The 26,472-nt window shown below is 32.9% G+C and overlaps 3 protein-coding genes across 4 annotated transcripts; 2 read left to right on the top strand and 1 right to left on the bottom strand.

The window, feature by feature from the left end:
• The first annotated feature begins 5,838 nt into the window (after nt 1-5,838).
• LOC108193804 (endo-1,3;1,4-beta-D-glucanase) lies at nt 5,839-9,545 on the top strand. Its single transcript, XM_017360625.2, has 7 exons — nt 5,839-6,067; nt 6,283-6,304; nt 6,922-7,048; nt 7,750-7,840; nt 7,976-8,065; nt 8,285-8,385; nt 9,210-9,545. The coding sequence occupies exons 1-7, from the start codon at nt 5,911-5,913 to the stop codon at nt 9,348-9,350; spliced, it is 729 nt and encodes a 242-aa protein (XP_017216114.1). The 5' UTR covers nt 5,839-5,910; the 3' UTR covers nt 9,351-9,545.
• A 483-nt stretch (nt 9,546-10,028) lies between these two features.
• LOC108195413 (probable receptor-like protein kinase At4g39110) lies at nt 10,029-13,020 on the bottom strand. Its single transcript, XM_017362371.2, has one exon. The coding sequence runs from the start codon at nt 12,917-12,919 to the stop codon at nt 10,271-10,273; it is 2,649 nt and encodes an 882-aa protein (XP_017217860.1). The 5' UTR covers nt 12,920-13,020; the 3' UTR covers nt 10,029-10,270.
• A 5,130-nt stretch (nt 13,021-18,150) lies between these two features.
• LOC108196666 (eukaryotic peptide chain release factor subunit 1-3) lies at nt 18,151-21,553 on the top strand. 2 transcript variants are annotated; one of them, XM_017364063.2, is made up of 2 exons: nt 18,151-18,283; nt 19,894-21,553. In XM_017364063.2, exon 2 carries the CDS (start codon nt 19,933-19,935, stop codon nt 21,241-21,243), a length of 1,311 nt encoding a protein of 436 aa, XP_017219552.1. In that variant the 5' UTR covers nt 18,151-18,283; nt 19,894-19,932; the 3' UTR covers nt 21,244-21,553. The 2 variants fall into 2 exon arrangements, with proteins under 2 accessions (XP_017219552.1, XP_017219553.1); XM_017364064.2 differs by having other exon boundaries at nt 18,252-18,283; nt 19,871-21,553.
• The last annotated feature ends 4,919 nt before the right edge of the window (nt 21,554-26,472 follow it).

The following is a 26,472-nucleotide window of genomic DNA, read 5'->3' as shown; positions in this document are numbered from 1 at the left end:
TTACAACTTACAAGTTACAAGTGGGTGTTTTCTCTCATTGTACTGTGCTCGTGATTTGGTGAAAAGCCTGGAATACTGTCTATCTATAAGATCGAGTCACGTGGGATGATCAAATTTCGAAGAAAAATGTCCATGGGCCTGTTTGGCCAACAGAAGCATAAGCTACTTCTGGCTTCTGCTTCTCTTGATCCGTTTGTGCAAAAAAGTAGAATCACTTTTAAGAAGCCAAGAATGTTAGCTTCTCTCTCACACCTTCTGTTTCTTTTCCAAACACTTTATTAACTTATTTACTTCTCACTTCTACTCCACTTCTTTACTATAAGCAAGAAGTCGTTTCTTTTAAGCTAACCCAAACGGCCCCCATATCTCACGGAATTTAGAATAATATCCGAAATAACAAAATTAGAGAAAATAATCTCAAATACCAATTATTAACGTTTGAATAAACTAATATTTTTAATTTGAAAAAAAAATGCTAAATCGTGTATCGTTTTATTTTTTTTACAAACTAGTATTTTGTTATTTTAACTATGCTAGACGAGGTAGTGTTTGGATATTCCATGTAACGTTAATAAATGATATTCGGGAATATTTTTTCGGATCATGGTATTCATGATGAATATGGTGATAATGTGGATCACCATTCATATTTTAATATTTTGGTTAGAGGTTGTATGGGTGTATAAATGTATATATTCAATTGTTTAATATTTTATTTATAATTATATTTGTATATATAATAAATGTAAATAGGAGAATATGATTGTTTAGTATAATACCATATAACACATGCAAACAGTTATATTTTATTATTTAATAGACAATAACAATTACATAAATATAAAAGATATTTGAAAATAATCTCTGAATACGAAATAAAATTTATACTTTTAATATATAAATCAAGTAAAAGTCGGTTTCTAGTCGAACAAAATCAGAAGTCGTCTTATCCAAACCGACATTAATTATTTAAAAACAAGGTTGTGGAGAATCTAATTCTTACACGCCTAGTAATCTATCTCCAACACACGTTCACTGCTAAGTCCCAGGCACGACGACTATTAATTCCCTCATAAGCCAGGAGCATCTCCTGTAAGAGTCGGAATTTTCCAACAAGGTGATAATAGCAAAGACAAATAAAAGCACATTGTCGCCTATTATAATATATTATTATTATATTCAATACCCAAAAAACAGATCAAACATGACTGCTAACCATTCAAATTATGTACTCCCTCCGTCCCATTTAGATGTATATATTTGTATCGGGCACGGAGACTAAGAAAAATGTATAAAGTAATGTAAAATAATAAGAAAGAGAAAAAAAAAGTAAGTAAAGTGATGGGACCCATTAATATTTAAGTGATAGATTTAGAAAAGTAGATGAAGTTAGTGGGTGAGTGGGATTTTTATATTATAAAAATTTACTATTTTAGGAAAGTTTTGAAATGTATAGAAATTAAATGGGACATCCAAAAAGGAAAGTGTATAGAAATCAGAGGGACGGAGGGAGTAAGTAGTTTGGACTTGCAAATTACAAGACGGCCAAATGAAACGGTTTCAATGGAATTATCAATAAACCGTGACCAATTACCATACTATATCATATGTATATTCCCGCTTAGAACATGGTCTGTCCTGTCCTTGTCTTAAAGTGTGACCAATTGCTTTCACTAATTTTACATGGACTAATATATTAAAATGAATTAAATAAATAAGTAATATTAAATTCCAAAATAAGGAGCAGAGATACACCATCCGAGATTGTCACACCAAACTGTGTCATTTCTAACACCAAACTCTCGAAATTTAATGTTAGTTGAAACTACTCATATCCAACACCAACTCCTAAACTAAAAAACTAACGAAAGAGTCAAACATGCCATATTTTTCTACTCATTTAAATGTGAGATGACGCATATTTTTGTTTTGCATCTTGGTTTTATTAGTGTACCGTAACTGCTCTATTATTTACCTTTTGTAATCGGGAAAAAACTGTAAATTTATAGGTATTACCACAAGTTATAATTTTTTTTAGTTTTCTTTTATGAATATATCAACACTGTCTTCTTCTTTTTTGTTTTTAAGTATAAAAAAGTGATGGGTCGAATTTGAAGAGAGAGATACAAAAGATGTTATGCTATATAGTGGTTTAAGTTAGGTGGGGGATGTTGATGGTTCTTGGCAAAGCTTCATATCCACTCAATTGCTTATTTCATTCGTAATCATGAAATCGCAACGCGAAGTATGTTTCGATCAATGCATGAAAAGAAACAGTTTTGAAATTCTTAATCTCGTCATATAAATAATCTCGATAAATTTAATAAAAATCTTCGATCCTAAGAATATTGAGATCAAAATTTAACTAGAGTTCTTAAATGCCAAATTAATTATAGAAAGACCCTCTCGTTGAGTATAAAATTGTGATTTATGATTTAATATCATAAGCTCGGAGTTTAATCATTTTAAATGAATTTTGAATTATTAATGATATATGAATTTTTAATATACAATAAAGTTAAAAGTGATATGTACTTAACTTATAATTTATGAATCATTGATAAAAACGGTTCAAATCAATTTTTATTTTATCAAGTTATGAATTATTTTTAATTCTAAGTCAACTTGTGACTTATAATACTAACAGATATTTTTCAGTTTAATAATTAACAGACTCTACGTGATTTCATATTGAAAATTTAATATATATTTTTTAGTAAAATAATACATTTAAAGTAAAGATATGAGTGAATAGTGTGTACTAATATAGCTTTTGCTTCATGCTAAAGAAAGGTACAAAAGATTTTTAGAAAATGTAACTAAAAAAAGGATGCAGGGAGACTTTAGATTTTGAGAAGATGCCACTAAAAGAAGGCATGGGCCACATGTGGCTACACCAACTCCGTGGCATAAAAGTAATATGAAGGTTTATTATTAAAATGTACTGTAGATCTTATCCCAAGACCATGATGATGGCAGGGAAGAAAGGAACAAAAGTGTGTGTTTCTGTTTCAGCTGCAACTAAGCTGGGCAATTTGACAAGTAAACATGAAACGAAACGATATGAAAAAAATAGATATGAGTTTTGATTTTTGATATACGAAACACGAAAGTACACGAACATGAAATTACACAATACATTTCGTGTTAGATTAGGGTTTTCATTTTGGGTACACGAAATACACGAAAGAACACGAATATTTGTACATAATTTTTATGATATATATGTTATAATATATAAAATATATAATTGTGTAAACTATATATATTTATATGTATATGTAGATATATATTAGAGATACATTAACAAATTTGTAGAGAATTATATACAATCATAAATATATCATTCATATTTAGTAAAATTATACTAGAAAATATATATTAAAATTATTTTTTGATTAAAATTATATTAATATTTATATATATAATATACACAAAAAATACACGAAAAATACACAAAACGTTTAGGTACACAAAATTAATAAGGAGCGGATACGGGTTTCACCTTCGAGTATATGAAACACGAAAATACACAAAACGAAACAATTGCCACCTCTAGCTGCAACTATGATCATACTCATTTTTTATTTTATTTTTAAACAAAATATCGTGTCATTGTATATTATCACACCCTTTCCTTTTCTTTCTGTGTGTAGCGTAATTATCTAGGGAACTCCATTGCTAGAGCAAGTACTATCTTGGGCATGCCATGGGGAATTTATATTTTAATGATAAGGGTTATTTTGGAAAAAAATCACACGTATAAATTGTTTTTTATTTTATACAACAAAATATTTAGGAGATATTTAGTAATTTTTATAAGTGATTATATTTTTTAAGAAAAGGAGTACATATTTTTATATATTTCACAAAAGAAAAAAGTAAGTAATTTCATAAATATTACTCCCTCCGGCTCAAATTATAAGTCCCTTTTGGAAAAAAAATTGCCTCAAAATACTTGTCCCTCTCTTTTTTCAATACAAATTTATCTCTATATTGATTATGAATTTTTTGAAACTCAACATTATTTACAATTCTCAATGCACCAAAACTTTATATGTATTATGATTTTTTTGAAACTCAACTATATTTTCCCTTATCAATGTAGTAATTAATGATACATGAGATAAAATTATATCTAACTAACTAGTATTTTTTTTTAATATGCGTGTTTATTTCAAAATAGATTTATAAATTGAGGCGGGAGGTGTAAAAGATAAGCAATTAATATAAGCTGAGATATGTCAGCCCAAATGCCCAATTGACAAAGATTATAAGGACTGTTTTATTATACCGGGATGATCGAGATTTTGTTCTTACATTTTTGAAAGTCCATTTAGTTTTGGTAAAAAGCCCAACACGAAGGCTTAAGAATGTCATTTTTCAAAGCCGAACGAGTAACCAATTTCACCTGAGAAAGCCCAAAGAATATATTACCAAGAAGGATGCTTTGATCCGTTACATATTTTTCAGCTGAACAGCCTAACAAATAACCCATCCGAGGAAAATAATGGCATATTTATTACTCCTTCCGTCCTCTTTTAGATGTCCATTTTGATTTTCGAAAAGTCAAATTGACCATTTTTTGACTAAACATTACAAATTATTTATTCATTATTTTTAAAATCCGAAAATTGCATATTAAAATAGACAAAATATACTTTCGAATGATATAACTTTTATTGTTTTTGTCAATTATATAATTCAAATAAATTTCAATCAAAATATTAAATTTGACCGGTCAAAAGTCAAAATGGACATGTAAAAGGGGACGGAGGAAGTACTGTCTCATTCTTCTTCCCCACTTTTATATGGTCCCGGGGAGAGATGGAACCATAGTTTTATACTCCCTCTGTCCCTCTCATTTCTTTACTGTTACTATTTTGGGATGTCCTTCTCATTTTTTTACGTTACTATAAATAGTAAGTTTTCCCCATCATTACACCCAATATCCTCCCCTACCATCTCATATTTAACAATAAAAACTACTATTACACCCATTACTTTTTTCCACTATCTCAAATCTATTACTCCCTCCGTCCCTTTTTACATGTCCCTTTTGAAAAAAAAATTTGTCCCAAATTACTTGTCCACTTCTCTTTTCAAAACAATTTTTTGTATGTTTTTTCAAAATGTAACAATTTCCAATGTTTGACTAGCATATATATACACACAACTCTATCTAATTCATTACATTTATTAGGGATATGTATGAAAACAAGATATTCACCTAACATTTTCTTAAGATGCGTTATTTTTTCAAAAGGGAAAAGTAAAAAGGGACGGAGGGAGTATTAAATATTGATATGTCCCACCACTTTATCCACTTTTCATCTAACTTTACTCATTTTTTATACATTGTCTTGGTCTCCGTGTCGCCCTCCAATGTAAACAATTGAGGGGGACGGAGAGAGTATTAGTTATTTTTAAATTTAATAATTAATTTTTTAAATACTCAAATTCGAATATTAGGATTTTACTTTTATATATTTTTTTCGTATCTTATATTCATATTATGTCGTGTTGTATCGTGCATGCATCATAAACTAAAAATTCCGATGTCGTTTCTGTTGATTAGCATAGGTCTTGCTTTCGAAACCTGAGTCATCCCGAAAATTTGTTAGAACAGCTAGTCGTTTACACGGATATAAGTACTATTTGGTAAAATAAAAAAGAAAGAAAGTCAGGCTTAAATGGGAAAACCAACAAAGTCCTGACTGAAAATTAATCACCTATTAAATGAACGTCAGCAATGACACCAACCATAATTAATTCTCTGGTCCTCTATAGCCCCACGTTAGACATGCAGAAACTCCCCTGGCTACAAATATAAACATACAGTTTACATAAGCTACAATTGGTAAGACAAACTATTAACAAAAATCAAAAACAGTAGAAAGAAAGAAAAACATGTCAGGACCTCAATGCTGTGAAAACCCACCCAACCTAAACTCAACTTCTGAAACAACACTAACAGGGTGTGTTGAAGAGCTTGGAGGCCTCAAGTGCTATGTTGTCGGATCCCCTGATTCCAAGATTGCTGTGCTCCTTATCTCTGATATCTTTGGTACTCTTCTTTCCACTTATTCATGTTTAAATATTTCTTTGTGTTTTCATTTTTAATGTGTATTTTCTTGGGTTCTTTTTACCAAGTGAAACTATGCGTAGGATGCTTCAATTTTTGTGATTTTTATCATTGTATGCAAAGTGTTTGATTTTATACGTAGCAGTATTTTATTACTGGAGTCATTAATATGTTTTTTCCTTTATTTGATTCGGCAGGATATGAAGCTCCAAATTTGAGGTATGCTTATTCTCAGGACTCGAGTGTATTTTATGCCTTTTTTCTTTTTAAGTCAAGCCTCTATTTGGTTGTTGTAGCTTTGTTATCCACAGCTGCACTAATTGTTATGCACGATAAATGGGACAGAATAAATGTGTTATATTGGTTTCGACAGTTAAGTTGTGGACTACCCATCTAAAGATTCTGGGTAGTTCATACTAAGAAGGACATCCAAAAGTCAAAGCGTCAAATAAAAAAGATAGACAGAGTGGTACTATATAATATGTCTATTAGATTAGTCTTCTAGGAGAGCTCAAATTCATCAACTCAGTGCAGTGTATATGCAGTGATTAAACAAAAAATACACTGCACTTCTTGAGGCATAAAATTGAATCATTTTTTTTATTAAACAGGGTTGCTTTAGTTTCCATTTTGTAAGGTACCAACTTGTTTCAATGTAATCATTTTTAAGTTGTTTTTTTTATGATAAACAATTGCACTGCTAATATGTAATCCTTTTCCTGTATCATTTTATTTCTCCTCTCTGGCAAATGGCTATGTGGACTTTTAGATGTGTTTTTCTTTGTTTTACATCTGGACTTCAGGTAACTAATATCAGTGACCTTTACTCTATCAAGGAATCTGGCTGAAAAAGTTTCTGCTGCTGGGTTTTATGTGGTGGTGCCAAACTTCATGCATGACGATCCTTACGTACCTGAAAATGCAGAGAGACCTTTGGGTGTTTGGCTTAAGGATCATCCAACGGTTAGTTTGCTTCAAAAAGAAGTCTAAACGGTCTTGCAGATCGTTTTATTTATGTTCAACTGTTTTATGTTGGGAAACAAATTGAAGCTGAACATTGTTGCTTTAGTAAACCATCTACATAGAACTGTGTTTTCTGCCCTTCTCAACAATATAGATCTGCAAATATTACACCTGATGACATCATAGACAGCAGGAGACTCTACTATACGGTCTTGGTAACATTATTGTGGCACTATTATGTAACTGCGATATTTGCAAAAGAGAAGTGAATAATGTTGGAAGCAATGCTAATCATTCTTGATATCTTGAAAGTAATAACAGGCATGCTGTATAAAATATATCTCGAAAATTTGAAGTAAAAACAGTATCATAATTGAAGTTTTGGAAAGATGTATAAAAGTTACTGTCACTTTTTCATTCTTAATTGGAAAGAGTTTATCTTATTCAAAAATGTGCTAATATGTCCCAGTTGAAGACTACAATTATGGCTTTCATTCTAGAGTCTAAATATGTCTCTATCTGATATCTTGTAGCACATACTCAACTTATAACACTGTTTAGTTCAGGTGGTTTACTGAAGCTACATTGTTCATCTACAGTATAGTTTCTAACATGTAGTATCGTAAAAAGATTCAGGGACCGGCATTCATTTCCATGCTATAGTGAATTGGATTAACCCAGTAAAAAACCTTATTATGTAGGAACAAGGTTTCAATGAAGCGAAACTGATTGTTGAAGCTATAAAGAGCAAAGGTGTATCTAAGATTGGAGCTGCAGGTTTTTGCTGGGGAGGTGAGGGAGAGTTTGGATTTTTCTCTACTGAAGTTCCTCTACTTAGTTTCTAGAAATCCTTGTCATATTTATTTTAGTTCACACGTGGAGCTGTATAAGATTTCTCTAAATGTATTCATCTTGCATTTTTATCAGCCAAGGTTACAGTGGACCTTGCAAAACATCCTTATGTCCAAGCTGCAGTGATTTTGCACCCATCCTTCGTCACGGTAGATGATATTCAGGGTATGATGCCGCTCATCAAATTTCCAATTACTTTTGTCAAATAATTGAATTATATAATATAAAAAGGAGATTCAAGTAAGCCACTCAAGTTATCTCTCTCAGCATCGACCTTTATACCTGTTAAGATCTGGTGTGATATTGGACAAAAGTAGGATTGGATATGCTTTTTCGCTCTGTGTTGTTAGTTTTTTAATGGTCTCATATGATGTGGTTTTCCAGGGGTTAAGGTTCCAATATCAATACTGGGAGCTGAGCATGACCAGATGTCTCCACCAGAGCTTGTGAAGCAGTTTGAAGGGGTTTTATATAAAAAACCAGAGGTAAATTAATTTATCAACTCTGATAGTGTTTTCACTTGTATATTCACTTGGGAGTTAAGCTTTAGATTGTCTATTCTGTTATCTGTACCTGTAATATATCTGTAAATTATTTTTTCCATGTGGTGAGTGGTGACTAAGAGCATCTCCAAGAGACTCCCTATATGAGCTCTTAAGTAGTAGAATTAAGAGCCGTGGTGAACTAAAAGAGAGAGAGATGTGGTGGATGAGTAGGAGAGAATGAATTTTTTTAGAAGGGGTAAACAGTCTGCTTCAGATGAATGTCCTAGGTCCTAGGATCCCAGCATATACCTGTAGTACGAGTGACACAAGTGTCATGTGAGCATCGCTAATGCCTAATATCAGGACATGAGCTAAAGAGAGGCTGTCATGTGTCCAAAATCAGGGCAAATTCAAAGCAAGCAACATGATCCATCCCCCCCCCCCCCCCCCCAAAAAAAAATGTTATATAGGTAACCGAAGCAAGTTTGTGGTCTTATTGAAATGAACAGAAAAAGAATGTATGTGTTTCTTAGTTACGTTAATTGGTGGGATAGAATTCGAGAGTATTTACTTAAAAGGTAAAGATTTTCACTTCTTGTTGGATACAATTAAGGCAGCATATATTGACTCGTTTAGGATATCAACTAGATGAAGTTCTAACTTCTTGGATCCTTAAGGTTGGGTTCTGGGAAACTCTTCTTATGGTATGTTACTATGTTGTTGTGTTACTATGTTGTTGTGGGTCTTTCCCATCAAGTCGGTTGGGTTCTTTATTTGGTACATATACACAAGCTGAAAGTAGTGTTTGTTTTGTTCATTTGCAGGTTGATTGTTTTGTCAAGATATTCCCTGGTGTTGTACATGGTTGGTCCGTGAGATACAAGGCTGAAGATGTTGCAGCTGTAAAGTGTGCGGAAGAGGCTCACCAGGATATGTTGGGCTGGTTTACCAAGTATCTCAAATAAGAAGTGATTTGTCTGGATTGCTGCTAGATTTTGGGTATGTGTAATGTGTCTTAGTGAGTGTGGCAGGTTTACTAGCTGTAATGTGTCTTGAACTAGTTCCTGAAATAAATGCCTGTTAGGTTATGATGTATTACTAATACTTTCTTAATTATTGTTTCAAGAGTGCCTTGGCCTCAGAATTTTAAACTGATAAAATGGCCTCCTATATACTACATCACTACATCCATCAGTAACCTAGAAATTCATGTAGTATGGACTAAGTTTTTTCAGAGGGGTTGACCAGTTGATAATTAGTTAATTGCATGTTTGTAGACCACTCGTCCAGCGGAAAAGAAAATGCTGAACGCTTTAAAAAAAAAATTAAATTCAGTCAGAAAATTATATGTTATATAAGAGGTAACAACGTACATGTTGGGTACCAAGACCCTAACATCGATGGATATAATCACTTTCACTTACATACTGTATATGTTTTAGATAATTGACTCTGCAACTGTCTGAAAATCGTTTCGTGCCAATTTGGTTGATGTTTTGCAAGAAATTATGTTTTTAACTGCACGTCCATATTGTATACAGTCAATAAAAATTTAAAAGTTACACTGTTTTTCAGTAAAGATGATCTTCACATGAAGTTTTTTTTAAAACCTAACACACTAATACTAATAATTACAGAAAAATAGAGAGAAATATTTGAGTATGCTAATTTTTTGTTTAAAACATTACAAGTATGAATGTTAGAACTATATTTATAGAAATGACAAGTGATGACCAGTTACACCAATGAACAATACAAGTTAAAGCATCAACTGAGTTTGTTTTGAGCAATCTCCCACCAGAACCAACCCCTTACATGGTTAGTGCTGTGATTTCCTTTACCAACTTAATAATTGTGCGATCAGCATTAGGTAAATTTTGGGATTTTACCTACCATTAAGTTCAGCAAACTGCTTAAACATTGCACTTCCTGAATGCTCGTCAATGACTTGAACTTCAGCTTGGTTCTTAGATTGTGCTGACGACGAACCAGGCCTGTCATCTGAGCTAGTATCAGTAGTAGAACCCGGGGTAACGGTGGTAGGAGAAGCTGCAGTTGCTGCTGCATTGTTTTCCTCTTCACTTTTTCCTTTTAAAGAGGCCTCTTGAAGCTGCAGTGCATGTTCAAGATTCCACAAAACGTCTCCCATTGTTGGTCTATCGACACCATATTCTGCCAAACACTTCTCAGCAGCCTCTGCAAACTTTTTCATGGACTCAGGGTTAATGTTTCCAACAAGGGTAGGGTCCATGATTTTGTCGAGCAGGTCTTTTCGCTTCCACTGTATTGCCCATTCTGCCAAGTTCACTTGTTCTCTTGGCAATGCTGGATTAATGGCAGGGCGGGCACAGAGTACTTCTAGAAGAACAACTCCAAATGAGTAGACATCAGATTTATCAGTTAGTTGTTGTTTTCTGAAGTACTCAGGGTCTAAGTAACCGAAACTGCCTTTGACTGCAGTGCTCACATAAGCTTGCCCCTCAACAGTTGAGCCATCTTTTGAGAGCCCAAAATCAGCCATTTTGGCAACAAAGTTATCATCTAGCAAAATGTTAGTGGTTTTAACATCGCGATGTATGATGCCTTGAGCTGAACCTGTGTGAAGATAATGAAGTCCACGTGCTGCGCCAATGCATATCTCAAGCCTTTGTTTCCAAGGGAGAAAGGGAAGGTCCTTGCCATATAAATGGTCTCTTAAAGGTCCATTTGACATGTACTCATACACCAATATCATCTCAGAGTTTTCATCACAGTATCCAATGAGTGACACCAAGTGGCGATGACGAAGCTTGGAAAGCATCTGGATTTCTGTTTGGAATTCATTGATACCTTGTTCAGATTGTGGATTGCCACGTTTTATGGCAACTTTAGTTCCGTTATCAATCTCTCCAAGGTACACGTTCCCGAATCCTCCAACACCAATTATAGCATTGGAATCCCAGTTTTTGCTTGCTTCTTGCAACTCTGCAAAGGAAAAGTACCGGCCTAATCCCATTGTTGATGAATAAAATGCACTCTTTCGAGACCCCAGAGAAGAATTCTTGCTTGACATGAAGCTTGAATCTCCAGCATGAAGAGGAAGCAACCATGAAGAGAAGCTTTTACTCTTCTGCCAATCTTGAGGTCTCTTCTGCCATTTTACTGCCATGGCGCCCAAACCCACAAATGCTCCAAACATCATTGCAAACCCAACTGCAGCCACTGATCCACGACTTGGACCACTCGCGCTCTTGCCATCAGCACCAAATTCACCATCCAAACTATTCACCGAATTGTTAATCTTTAGTACCTCTATACCATTAAGAAGCGCGTTCTTTGTACCAGCAGCTTCGGCCATTGGACTAATCTGAACTTTGAGAGGACTATTTACACCCATGGAAGAATTAACTATGAAGTCTTTATAGTAAGCTGATGCCAAATCACCTGCCACAGTTGACAAGTCCAGCCCAGAGATTGCTTTTTTCCCACCAACATACACATTAAAATACAAGTCATTGAGGGATTTGCTCACTATGTCAGCAAAATGAAGACGAACTAAATATGAATATGATGTATCAATGTCTAATGACCAAGTGACATTAAAATTTGGACCTACAGTGTTTGCATCACCCATCTCCATAGCTGATGCATAAACTGATGGAGGAGCGATTAGTGGAGAATTCCCATTAGGATATTGAATGACCTTTGGCTCGACAGTCACATTTTTACCTGCATTCTCAGGTTTAAGGTATTGCCTATCTTCTTCCCATGTTCGTCCAAGTGTGTCACTCTGAGGCTCAACCTTTGGACCGCCTACATTGAGACGATACAACGTTTGGAAAGAATTCTGAGTCAAGCCAGATGTTTGTGCAACTGGGACCAATGTATTGCCAACATCACTGATCAACATATCAGGAGCAGAAACCACCTCAATACCATTAATAAACGCAATTGAATCCTTTACAGGAGTAAATTTAATAGACAATTGCTGATTCGTGACATTAACAAGATATTCCTTCATAACCCATTCGGATCCACTTCCAGGACTAAACTCATGGAGGAGGACTAATGAATCAGAAACGACAGTGAATTTAGATTGTTGCAGATTAGCATCATTGCTAGAAATCGGAAATAAATGTAGACGAATCCAATGCCAACCAGCTTTACTCATTCGAAATGTATAAGTTGCTTCTGAAGAAAAAACTTTGGCACTTAAATATATTGGAAGAGGCACATCTGCCTTGTCTACAGAAACTTGCAAATCTTTTCCATCATAATTTAAATATTCACGTGAGCTTTGATCAGATAAAAAGACCCTTTTATCATCAAGAGTCGTTTGTTCTGAAGAACCACAATCAAGAAGATAATTATCAGGCGGAGTAAAAGAATCAGAAGAAGACTTTGCAGGAGCACCACCAACAGCTGCTAATGCAGAAGGGACAAGAATAAAAACATAGAAAAGAACCGCGAGGATGGCCATTGAAGACGACGATGAAAAAGAAGACGAAAATACATGAATTTGCTGCAGGGGAGGTCCTCTAGGATTCTTTTCCATCTCCAGCCCCTCCTGGATTAGGAAAAGAAAATTAAAAGGACTAGGAAAACTTGAGGAACAACAAAGAGGAAAGATTAACAAAAAAATAATAATAATTGTGTAATGGTGAGTTTATTTTTCTTTCACTGGATCATAAAAATGGAGGAAATGAAACTGATACATTACAGCCTGTACATTGAAATGTGCTCTGCTTATGTTATCCTCAAGTTAATGGATGGCTAATGTTGTTTTTATGAAAAACGGTTGATTATAACTCCTATTCTTAGCAACTGATGACATTTAACCAGTGAAAAAACATCAATGGAAGTTGGACTCATTTTGACATGCATCAACACATGATTTGTGTAACCAAGTCAGTCATCAACATATTTGGTTCAAGTTGCATTTGTTCACCGGAAATTAGCTTAATTTTTTTTTGTAGAAATATCTTTCTAGGTCAAAAATGCTATTCAAGAAAAATATTTCTTAAGAATGTTTTTATTGAAAAATTTCTGTTGAAACCACTTTTTGGAATTTATATTTATCAAATCTAGACTTTGGAAAAAAATCTCGAGAAAAGTTTTCTCTAAACAACAATTCTGAGAGAAGTTTTGGAAAAAACTCTTAATAAATTTTATTATTATCCTTTTATTACGAAAAAAGTTATGAAAAACGCTAAGGAAAAGCTAAGGAAAAGTTTATTTTGAAAAATATACTTTCATTCTCTTAAATCATGTCCTTATAATTTAACCCCTCAATTCCCCTCAATTGTATACATCGGAACGAGGACGAGGCACGCACTTTAATACTCACAGGACCGGCCCTTGAATAAGGCGACCAAAGGAACGTCTAGGGCACCACTGTCCCAGGGCACCAAAAATCTATGCATATGTAGTATATATTGATAAATTTATGCATCTATATATTTACATGCATTTGAATTGACTGGGTTAATCTTAAAACAATATTTTTGATTATGTCATTATATATTGATTTGAATGTATGTAAATTTTTCCTTTACGATCTTGAAAAATAGGGGCATCATTTTCAAAATTCGTCTTGGGCACCCAAATATCCAAGGCCAACCTTGATATTATACTCTTGTAAAATATAGTTTTACTAGCTTATAACCCGTGCAATGCACGGGCGGTTAACATATTTGGTATTTTATTGTATATATTTTAAATTTAACTAATTTTATTGTCAAAATGAAATTGTGATAGAACAATGTGTTTAAATAAATATTTATTTTATTCCGTGGGTCGAATACCAACCGGTTCACCAAACTCAATTCTATTTCGGCTTTAATAGTGTAATAATATATAATATATTATAGATTTGTAATATTTTATTTAATGCGAGATCATTAGAGTATTTAAAAATAATGTTATTAATGTATTTTTGTTGAACAAATCACATGTTATTTATTAATAATTATATATAATATTATTATATTTTTATATATATGTCGCCCGTGTTAATTGTAAAATTTTGATTTTTTTAGTTAGAAAATCTAAAAAAAATAATGCGTTTTGGTTAAAAAGGTAATTATTATGGTACTCGATTTTATTTTAAAAGATTGAGTTTTTTAGCTAAGAATATATAAAAGATTATAGCTAAAAATATATAAAAGATAATATATTTTAGTTAAAATAATAATTGGTTATACAGATAGGCCTGTACTTCGGCCCAAGAACAGACCATAAGCCCGTATTTTGGCTCAAGTACCGACCGACCAAACTTTTGATGTTTCGGCTTTAATAGTATAGTATCGGCCCAAGTACAGACCATAAGCCCGTATTTTGACCCAAGTACCGACCGACCAAACTTTTGATGTTTCGGCTTTAATAGTATAGTATAGATAACTTCCTTATAAGATTTTTTTTTCTTCAAAAAGAAAAAAAATTAAAAATAAAGTATAGAACTATATACTTTATAGGAACATTAAAGTGTGTGCCGAACAGTTAAAAAAATGTACAGAAATGAGTGGAACGAATGGAGTATTACTTTTTGGAAGAAAAAAAATCTTGGAAAAAGGTCATTCAACTTAGACCTAAGGAATTCTTCAATCTGGTCATTACACTTTACCTTATCATCAAGATATTCATTTTTTCACTAAAATTAATGATTGTTGGATTCTCTAAGCTAAGTTCATCTATCTTTACTTCTAACTTGGCAACTTTGAGAATCAGTCTACCTTTTTTTGTTTCTGATGCTAGCATGTTTGTGTGAAGATTGTACATTTCTAAACCAAGCTCATCAATAGTACTTTTATACTCAACAGTAGACATATCAGTAACATAGATTAGAGGTGATACTTGATATGACTGAGGAGGAGCCTCTATTGAGTCTACCATTAATGCATAGTTACTCTGATTGGTAGGTTCCTCGTCAGAGTCTATATCATCTCAGCTTGTGCCCTCAATAATTTATGCCATTCCTTCATACTTGACAATCATTGCATCCAACTTTGCTTTCAACTTTTCATTCTTCTTCTTCAAATCTTCATAGGAGTTCTTCTTCTCATAAAGAACACATTTTTATTTTGCAGGAGCCGCTTTGGGTTCCCTGCATTCAGTTGTGAAGTACTCGAGGTCACTAGAATTATAACATCTGATCTTGCTTTTATCGATCATGTTTAATTTGAAACTACTGCCCTTGGAACCAAACCCAAATTCTGAGTAACTACTCTTACTCTGAAATTTGCTTGTGTGTTTTTCTAATACCGATGATTCTTTCAGAATTTAATGTGATTGAACAAGGCTACCATATATTCCATGATCTTATCCACCATCTGGTCCAACTCTTCAAGTGTATAGTATTCATACTTGGGATCAACAAACACATCATTTGTTTTAGCTTCTATCATGTCAGGATTGACCACTTCTTCTTTAGCCTGAAATACTAGAGATTCAGACATAAACAAAGCAGCAGTCTTATGAAGTGCATGTGTGGATATGTTTGATAACAGGATTGCTTCCCATCATTAGTTTCAGTAAAGTGAAAACATGATAATTTTTATGTGCGTGGAAAACATGTATGTATCACACCTTATACTCTGAGCTCATAAAAATTTTAATTTTTGCGGGAAAAAATCATTATTGTATATATTTTAATCTTCGCAAGATTCTCAAGCTTTGTACATGCATTTTTTATTGAGCATAAACCGTTATGTAAAGTGTTCATTTAAACTGCATAATTGACCACTCCACTCGGATCCTCCGTTCATATCGCGTGATTTTAAAGTCTCATGATATGATTATATATCACAAAAAATTGGTTACTATTTTTCAGAGGAGTCCCCTGAATGTGATTGACTCTTGACTCGGGAAGAAGTGAAAACTCCATTACTTTAATACCGAATTTCTTATTATATACTGAAATTAGGTGAAATTCCGTGCTCCGCACGGTCATTAAACATCTTCACACAAAAAATATAAATAAAATTCTGATTTTATTATACATGTCCCTTTTTGCTCGTGAAGTAATATATACATAATTAATTTAAAAAAACTGAAAGACACTATTAGATATTTTTATTAAACTGGAAACATTTTAATCTAAATCCTAATTTGTTATACCAAATCATCCTTTACAAAACACTTGTGAAAAATTGCTAAACACTAAATTTAATGACAGTATAACTTACAACCATTTGAGCCAGTATAACTTACAACCATCTAAACTGTAAAAATTTCGATTAACAAAGCAATGTGTAATTAAGCAGTGGTATTATTAACATGAACAACCTCATATTTCTCACAAAAATTACATGTCAATTCGCCATTACAACCTCGAAAAAGACTAGAATACGAAGTGAGAGATACTCATGTTTTCAAACTAAAAACATCTTTGAATAGATTGTAAGATAAGTATTTGTAACAATTAGAACAAAAGTCAAATACCTTAATAAGCACCGAAACTGCCAGGAATATCATCACTTATTACTAAATCGAAAATAATCTTATGAGTAAAAAAGTAATAAATCTACATGCATGTGAGTAACCTTTCAAAATATAAATTAGAAATATAATTTGTCAGAAAATTCTAAGGTATGTGACAGTGCTCCAAGTTATGAAAAACTGTTGTCAAATGCATATCTTTCAAATTTTAGTGAAGGTAACTGGGGCATTACAACAGGAAGGTAATTTTAAAAACACCGAAACTTAAAGATGAAAGTAACCGAGGCATCATGGAATGCCAACATCTACAAAAATTATGTGAGGCTAGTCATCAATTTCTAGCATGTTTGCATAATTTCTTGCAAAGACACAAAATAAAATTTCAATAACATAAACTGAGCATACTTCTATTTTTGTCCAGAGGTAACTGTATCGAGAATGTGATGCAGATAGAGAATGATCAACTTAAGATATAAAAGACAATCACACAATATCTAGATTAAATATATTATTATCTTAGAGTATGACAAACTTTTAGGAAATGTCACCTGATTTGATAAATGAGGAGATATATTTGATATTCGACGACTACTTACCTCGACTTGCTATAATCGTCATTTAGAAATTACATGATGCAAGTTTAGATTGAGATTATACCATCCACTTATCCACTTTCCCAGGACAACTTCGTATCAAATCATTTATAAGTTCTCTGAACATCAAAACGTAATCTTTCCGAATAGATTCTAAACTATGCATGCATAGATGCCAAATATCAACACCTACAAAATAATTAAAAAGGAGAGAAAACACATTAAATATATAAGCTCATAAAAATATGAGTAATATGAATCACAAGACCCACAATTGATTCTTCAGTGGTATGAGACTATATTATATGTATATAATCAACTGTGAAATGGAAAGTAAAAGATTTTAGTGAAGCGGAAAATAAAAAATTTGTAACTGATAATAATTATTAAGCTGGAAAAATAAAGAGTTACAAATAATAATTATTACTGTGAGAATATTTGAACTTACCGATTGTAACAACAATAAAATAAGCAAAGTATAAAAATGCTTGAAAAATAGGAAAAATGATATGCTAAGGTTTGAGAGATGGCATGTCATTCTTCAGAAATCCTTCTTTATATATGTGTGTGTTTTTAATACTATAAATTTAACACTACTATTATATTTCTACGAAATAAGCATGTTATCGTCTCTTAATTTTCATTATTGTCATACTTATATCTTAATTTATATTCTTTTCAAATAATATCTCACCTTTATAATATTTTGATTTATATTCTTTTAAAAAAAAAGTATTGAAAAAAATAAAAAATTAGAGCTTACGAGAATGTTGAGAGCCAAACAGGCCCTTAGCCGTGACTAAGCTGTATATATACACTCATATATGACTAGAGTTTATCTCTTTCGCCGCAGCTGAGATTACCCAAATTCATCTCTCCGTTTGCTTCCGGTAAATAATTCACAGATCTCAACTCTTTCTTATCGATATCTGTGTGTGCGTGTGTGTTCCTTGTATATGTGTTTTTGCCATTGCTAATTTTTCTTCTGTTTTTTTTTTTTGAATTTTTTGATGGATTAATTTGATTGATTTACATATTAAATTTTTTGATTTGCCGAGTTTGATTAAAAATTTATGATTTTTGCGATTTCTAGTCTTTTATGCACTGAATTGTGATGAAACTGATGATACCAGCATGTGAATTTCGTGAGAATTGTGATGGAATTGTATGGAATTTTATTTTTTGTGATTGTTTGATTGAGTTATCGATAAGATTAGATGTAGATGGACTTATCTTGACTAAGGGTATGATTTAATTGTTCCAAGTTCGAATCTTTTTTTTCCGATAAGTTGATCTGTTAATAATTGGCGGTCTTGGCTGATTCCACGTGAAGTTATGTTCGTTGTGCAGCGTTGTGATATTGAGATGTATAGTACTGCGTTGCTGAATTTTATGTAGACATTTCATGTGGTGTTATGAAGTTTATAAATATAAACCGTTTGTTGGTACCAACTTTAGAGTTGTTTTATTGTTTTGACAACGGATTTTAAATCTTTAGGGTTGTTTTATTGTTTTGACAACGGATTTTAAACATTTATTGTACTGACACTCATTGTTTATTGACAACGGTTTTTGACCGTTTATTGTACTGAAAGTTGTTATTTATTGACTGCCGACGTGTTGTGGGAATCGGATATGTTATATGTCATGTTTGATATATATGTTTATCTTATATGCGGTATTTGTCAATGTTTATTAAATGACTACAATTTGGAAGCATTCGTGATGATTGTTGATTATTTGTCGCATCTTAATCACATTGCAGCTACTTCCATAAGTAGTGATATGGAAATCTATTTTTACTTTGACTGTTTATTTGTTTTTAGGATCTTGTGACGTAAACTCCTTATACCGTACATGTATTAATTGGACCGGATCAAAATTTAATGGATTCTTACTCTACCTTTTTCTATCGAGAATCATACATCCCCGCATTTTCACCCTAACCCCACTGATTATTGTTGTACCTTCATCTCAAACTCTCTGTTTTTTCTTGCTACAGAAATTTGACAAGAAAAGTTACTATAAATATCATTCATTGATGTGGCCCTTTTTCCTTCTGGTGCTGAAATATCTTTATGCTTTCCGAAGTGTGCAAAATTAAATAAACCCCTATTTGTTATTTCTTATTTTGAGATTTTTTTTATTTAAATATATCTTTAGGAAAATTTAGACGATAGCCTTTACCCCTGATTAGCTGTTCTGGACATGTTTTTACCTTGAATTAGCACCTATTTGATTTTGACAGAATGGTTGTATAATGATGTACTGCACTTTTTTGTTCTTGAAAATGATAGCAAATGTCACCTTCACTCCAGTTTAGAATGTTACTATGTTGAGTAGCATACATAGTTACAATTTTACAACAGTTTATTTACATATTTATATCCTAGATTTACAGTAGAGGTAATATTGTTTATAATTATGTACCTCTAAACTGCAACTCTTACTTGACACTTCTTCAAATGTTAATTTAGGTGACACTGTTTTATCTGTGCAGCAAGTTTTGATCTATATCAGAGTTGTGTGCAGTTTCATAATGTCTGAAAGTCAGGAGACTGATAAGAACATTGAAATATGGAAGATCAAAAAGCTTATCAAGGCTCTTGAAGCTGCTCGAGGAAATGGAACAAGCATGATTTCTCTAATCATGCCTCCTCGTGATCAAGTATCTCGTGTCACAAAGATGCTTGGGGATGAATATGGAACTGCTTCAAACATTAAAAGTAGGGTGAACCGTCAATCTGTTTTAGGTGCAATTACATCTGCCCAACAACGACTAAAGCTCTATAACAAGGTTCCTCCAAACGGACTGGTGCTTTACACTGGAACCATTGTAACTGATGATGGAAAGGAGAAGAAGGTGACAATTGATTTCGAGCCTTTCAAGCCTATAAATGCAACTCTCTATCTCTGTGACAACAAGTTCCATACAGAAGCTCTGAATGAACTTCTAGAATCTGATAGTAAGTTTGGATTTATTGTCATGGATGGAAATGGAACACTTTTTGGGACATTGAGTGGCAATACCAGAGAGGTTCTTCATAAATTCACTGTTGATCTCCCAAAGAAACATGGAAGAGGAGGGCAGTCAGCATTGCGTTTTGCTCGTCTCCGGATGGAGAAGAGGCACAACTATGTGAGGAAGACTGCAGAACTTGCCACACAGTTCTTTATCAATCCTGCCACCAGTCAGCCCAATGTTTCAGGATTGATACTTGCGGGATCTGCAGACTTTAAAACTGAGCTGAGTCAGTCTGATATGTTCGACCCCCGTCTCCAGGCGAAAATTTTGAATGTTGTTGATGTTTCTTATGGGGGAGAAAATGGTTTCAATCAAGCGATCGAGCTTTCTGCAGAGATCCTCTCTAATGTGAAATTTATACAGGAAAAGCGCTTGATTGGCAAATACTTTGATGAGATTAGTCAGGATACTGGTAAGTATGTGTTTGGTGTAGATGACACCTTGAAAGCTCTTGAGATGGGTGCTGTTGAGATTCTCATTGTATGGGAGAACCTTGATGTTAATAGGTATGTGCTTAAGAACAGTGCTACATCTGAAATAGTGATAAAGCACCTAAACAAAGAGCAGGAGACCGATCAAAGTAATTTCCGGGATGCTGAAACCAACGCTGAACTAGAGGTTCAGGAAAAGCTGTCTTTGTTGGAGTGGTTTGCTAATGAATACAAAAAGTTTGGCTGTACTTTGGAGTTTGTTACCAACAAATCACAAGAGGGATCTCAGTTTTGCAGGGGATTTGGTGGAATTGGAGGGATCCTCCGCTACCAGCTTGATATTCGGTCCTTTGATGAGCTTTCGGATGATGAACTCTATGAAGATTCCGATTAGGTGCCAGTCAACTTTCTCTAATCCAGTGCAGAAGAAGCATAGGGTGTGCTGCAACTCCTGCTAGCCATTTATACTTCTGATGCTCAAATACTTATATTATGCATATACTCGAAGTTTGAGTTGAAGCTGTATGTGGATGATTTTGCTGTGTCACAAAGGATGGAAATTTTCCATTCCTTTCTTTCTGTGCTTGTCGCAGACTTTAGCTTGCTTTCCTTTTCTTTTCAAATGTCCTGTGGGGATTTTCAGGATTAGACTTTTGGTCATGTGTTAGAATTTAAATCTGGGATTTAAAATTTTCTTTCTTTTATCTGATTCTTGCTTCTCTTGGTTTGATGGTGGGTTTCCACTTGCTGGAAATATTTCCATCAAATAATCTTCTATAATTTATGAACGAATGTCTGCATCTCCCTAATCAATTTTCTCAGGTATACCATCATCTTTTTTCATCGCATTTGCTCGTCGTTTTCTTCCCAGTAGTTGTGATATATGCCAACTGATATTTTTCTATTTGCCATTATGTTTAGTAACATTTGCTGATTGCATATCAAATGAAAATCTAGAATACAAACCTTTGTTTGATATGCAGAGGAATGAACTTTGCAGAGAAGGCCTTAAACTAATAACTATTTGTGCAGTGGGCAGTTACATTAGCATTCTAAATTGTTTTGTCATTACTATTAAATTTGATCTCAGTTGTGTTGCTTCATCATTATCAGGAAAAGTATATTTTGATTAGGGAAAATAGATTTTTTTGTCACTCAACTTATAGCGTTTTTAGAAACTTACCACCCAATTTATTTATTTTTGCTTTTAGTCACTAATGTTAGGTTTGTTTTTATTTTTAGCCACCAACTTAGGTTCGGATTTGATTACGAGCATTATAATAATTTTTTGTAGCATCATTTATACATAGTGATAGTATGTAATATTTTGATGATGTGTCGTATGTTTATATCTTTATATATACTAATAATAATATAAAATGAGCCGATGAAAATTATAATCGGGAAAAATCGTAATTAGATTCCAAAAATTCAATAAATCATGAATATGAAATTAATGACTTCAAACAATTGACCTCCTCTCATAAGATAAAGTGTAATTGAGTGATATAACACATCATCTTTCGCTATTAAAGTTTTAATCGACTAGCTCAGTCTAAAATCTCTTTTAAATTTATCTTCAAAAATTTTAATAACTTTGTCTTATTACAATTTTCAAGATAAATAAATATAGAGGAAAACTTAATTTTCGATGATTGTCATCTATATATAATACATCATTTTATATTATTATTACTTCCTCCGTCCCTCTCATCGGTTTACAGTTTTTTCTACTACTTAGCACGTATTTAAGACTCTTATAAAACATAGTTCCATAACTCATTTTCGTGATTTTTTTTGTGTGTAAAAATTCAAACGCTGAATTTTCATTCGTAAAAAAAGAAGAAGTTATATTTGAAACTACATCTTTCAAAGGCCATAAAATGCATGTAACATTCTTATCATCCAAGGTAAACGACCTTGGAGACATAAAAAGTACTATATATAAAAATACAAACATATATCAAATTATCAAAATATTACAGACTACCACTATATTTTAATAACGCTACACATAATATGTAATGCTAATAATTAAATCCGAACGTAACTTCAGTGACAAAAAAAAAGCCGAATCTAACACTAGTGAGTAAAATAAAAAAATTTATAGTTAAGTGGTTAGTTTTCAAAGACGCAATAAGTTTAGTGACAAAAAAAATTATTCTTTCCTGATCTATTCCCCTGTGATTTTTGTGCTTGATGGCTAGTTTGATAAGGTGAGTGTATCTTGTGAGTTGTTGCTGATCATCATCGTCGAGGCTTTGTAATGAGCGAAGATAAAGATTCGGGTGGTTGAAAACAGTGTGTAGTGAGGCGGAGAGCCACCGAATGACACACGAATGGAGGGCCACGGAGCTGGTTTTCGAGGTTCAGATGAGAAAATATTTTGGACAAGATGAAGGGATCCAGGTCGTTCCATTGGGGATTCGTTGGTTTCTTCATCTGGGTGTTTTTTGATTTTTGGTGTTCTTGGGTGGTTTGGACTACGGAATAAAATAAACTGACATGGAACATGTATTTACATGGAGATGGATATATTTCGAGTGGTCATCGTCCTCTTGGCGGTCGTGTGCGGAAGAGATAGTGTGGCGGTGGTAGCGTCTTTTTGACGGTCATGTGCGGAAAAGATAACGTGGCGGTGGTAGCAGCAGTGGACGAGGGTTGCAGCACGGTCAGTATGGGATTCGGTTTCAGAAAGGAAGGCGCTAATTGATGCGTTAATTGTGCCTCGGGCGTTATTTGTGCCTCTTAATTGAGGGCTTTATTTGTGCCTCATAATTGAGGGCGTTAATGGTACCTCATAATTGAGGGCGTAAATTGTGCCTCATAATTGAGGGTGTTAATTGTGTCTTAATTAAGGGCGTTAATATTTTATTAATTGTGCCTTAATTAAGAGTTTAATTGTCTCAATTATGAGTTATCATAATTGTGTGTATATTTTAAACACCACATGCATATACGCGTGATTTTATTAATAATTAATTATTGGATATATTTTTTACTTTTATAATATATTTAATTTGTTATATATTGACTTATATTTTTCTTGTTTCCTTTGTTTTATTTTTCAGGATTCTTGGAAGAAGACGGATTTTTCTTTTCGGACATTAAAGTTTTATTGTCTAAATTTCCCCGGTCATCTTGCATGTCCGACGGTTAGATAATAAGCTTTCTTGAATGAAAGAATTATCACGGTGAATTGCCGGCTCATATTTGTGAGATTTATTCTCATTTTCAAAAAAAAAAAAAAAAAAAAAATCCGAACCTAAGTTAGTGGCTAAAAAAAAACCAAACCTAACATTAGTGACTAAAAGAAAAAATAAATTAGTTAGGTGGTAAGTTTCTAACAACGCTATAAGTTGAGTGGCAAAAAAATCTATTTTCCCTTTTGATTACTCTGATTAAGTGTTTATGTGTTTCTTAACATTCAATTACCCTATTCATGTTTGATTAATAATACAAGTTGAGACGTGGATTTTTCGCGTCATTTATTTTTGTACGTGTGCTTTGTATAAAAAGGTGAATCTTATATTATATTCCCGACAATGGTGTTTCCTGAGAAGTCTGCACTGCCTTTACCAGAAGCTAGCTGAAGAACATGCTGTAAATGCCATAGCAAGCTCTAGCTTACCTTCAACTGAATACGTCTCTAGGCTGTGCACCAGCTAGCTGATAATTTCTCTACACACTTTATTATATTTTCTATAATCTGATGTGGTGTATACTTGCCTCTGGATACTTCCCAAAGCTTGGAGGTCAATATCTGAACTAGAATTATGGACAAAGCAGGGTGGCTAGCTAACAGGATTATATTTATGATCCAATTTGATCTCTTCTGTGATAATGCAACTTGCAATCTTTATATACTGATACTGCATATCTGTGGCTTGTTCCATTTTTTTATAGCGCTTTAGTTTCAAGAACGTAGGAAGCAGGGGACAGAGATTTAAAACATATGCTCCTTGAAGGCGATATTGATCAGCCTATTCAGGTAACCTTGATAACGTACAAGTCTAAATTCTATAAACTTCGAAAAAGGGGATAATCTTTGTTGGCTGAAATAGGTTCTAGCTGTTAGTGGGGAAAGAAAAACAGGACTGTTGGAAGGTTTATCTATGATTATCTGGCTGTTCAGGAACTTTAGGTAGCAAAACTCAAGGTATTATTGAGTTGAGAATAAAGACCATGTTTGTTTGAGATTGTATTGCAATCACTTTTTTGATTCATATCCATGGGTTTTTAATACCTTCTCTCATAAGGTATATAAATCCCATAAAAATGGACTAAAACACCGATTAAGATATGAATTCGTGGGATTATAATCCTTTGAGATAATAGGGTAATATCTGGGGATTATAATCCCTCCAGTTCCAAACAAACATGGTCATAGTGTTTGAAACATAAGCAGCCTCGACATTGTTTCATTCCCTTGAATGTATGAATCAAGTGGACTGGTATTGAGAGTAATTATTGGATTATGAATTTGTGGGCTGTGTGTTTGTTTTTGCTTTGTTGTTGAGCATAGGTGTTGGTTATTCAGGACTAATCTTTCCTAGGCTCTTGTTTCTGGGAGAAGCTTCTTTTTTACTCTCAACTTGTAGCTAGTCATCACCATGAGTAGAGGTGTTGGCAGAATATCAATTGAATTGTCATTAGGACTAGTGTGTAGCTAAAATTCACAACCATTCAAATTTGTTTCTTTATAAAAATCAAACTAAAGATTAATCCCTGTTACACTGGGAGCGGGGTGACATGTCTTTTAACACTTGTATAAACTGTAATTTAATAAATTATTTTAATTTTTTTTCTGAATAAAAATTTAAGTTTAAATATTTATATAAAAAATTTAAAATAATATATACAATTATATTTTATATGCATCTTAAAATATATTTTAAATAACATAAAAAAATTGTTGTGATCAAGTCAAACATTTAACAAAAATCCGGGATCATTTCTTATACGCTTAGGCATCTCCAATCACAACTTCAAACTTTATATTTCTTTACTTTCAACTTTATAAATAGAATAATCAATCTCCAAAATTATTTATTACTTTATTTTTATATATAAAGTCATCTATCATATTACTCTATATATGAAGTTGCACTATGCATATAAAGCAAAAGTTGTTTTATTTATAAAATGAAGTAATGGTTGGAGATTGAATCACGGTATATAAAATGAAAAAGGTGAAAAATGAAGATGAAGCTGGTTTATTTCTAAAATTTTGATCGGAGATGACCTTATACACCAAGCTTTTAGATTTATAAGTTAGAAACAACTTACTCATGTATCTTTTTCTTAAAGGAATTTATAAGTCATTTTCTAATTTATAAGTCAGAAAAGTTGAAAATGTTAATTTTTCTAAAAAATTTATTGTTAAATTTAAAATCTAATTTTATAAATACGTAAAGAACCACTTAAAGTAAGTTATAATAATTATTGATATATTAATAATTTTTATATCAAATAAATTATACTCCCTCCGTCCTATTTTATGTGACCTCATTTCCTTTTTGGGACGTCCCAAAAATAATGAACCTATAATACTTACTATTTTTGAACACTACTTTTCACTATTACACCCACTACCTCTATATTTTATACTCTCTTTTTATTA

Source organism: Daucus carota, chromosome 7, assembly GCF_001625215.2.
Source record: "Daucus carota subsp. sativus chromosome 7, DH1 v3.0, whole genome shotgun sequence".
NCBI classification, from domain to species: domain Eukaryota; kingdom Viridiplantae; phylum Streptophyta; class Magnoliopsida; order Apiales; family Apiaceae; genus Daucus; species Daucus carota.
This window is presented reverse-complemented; position numbering and strand designations above follow the sequence as displayed.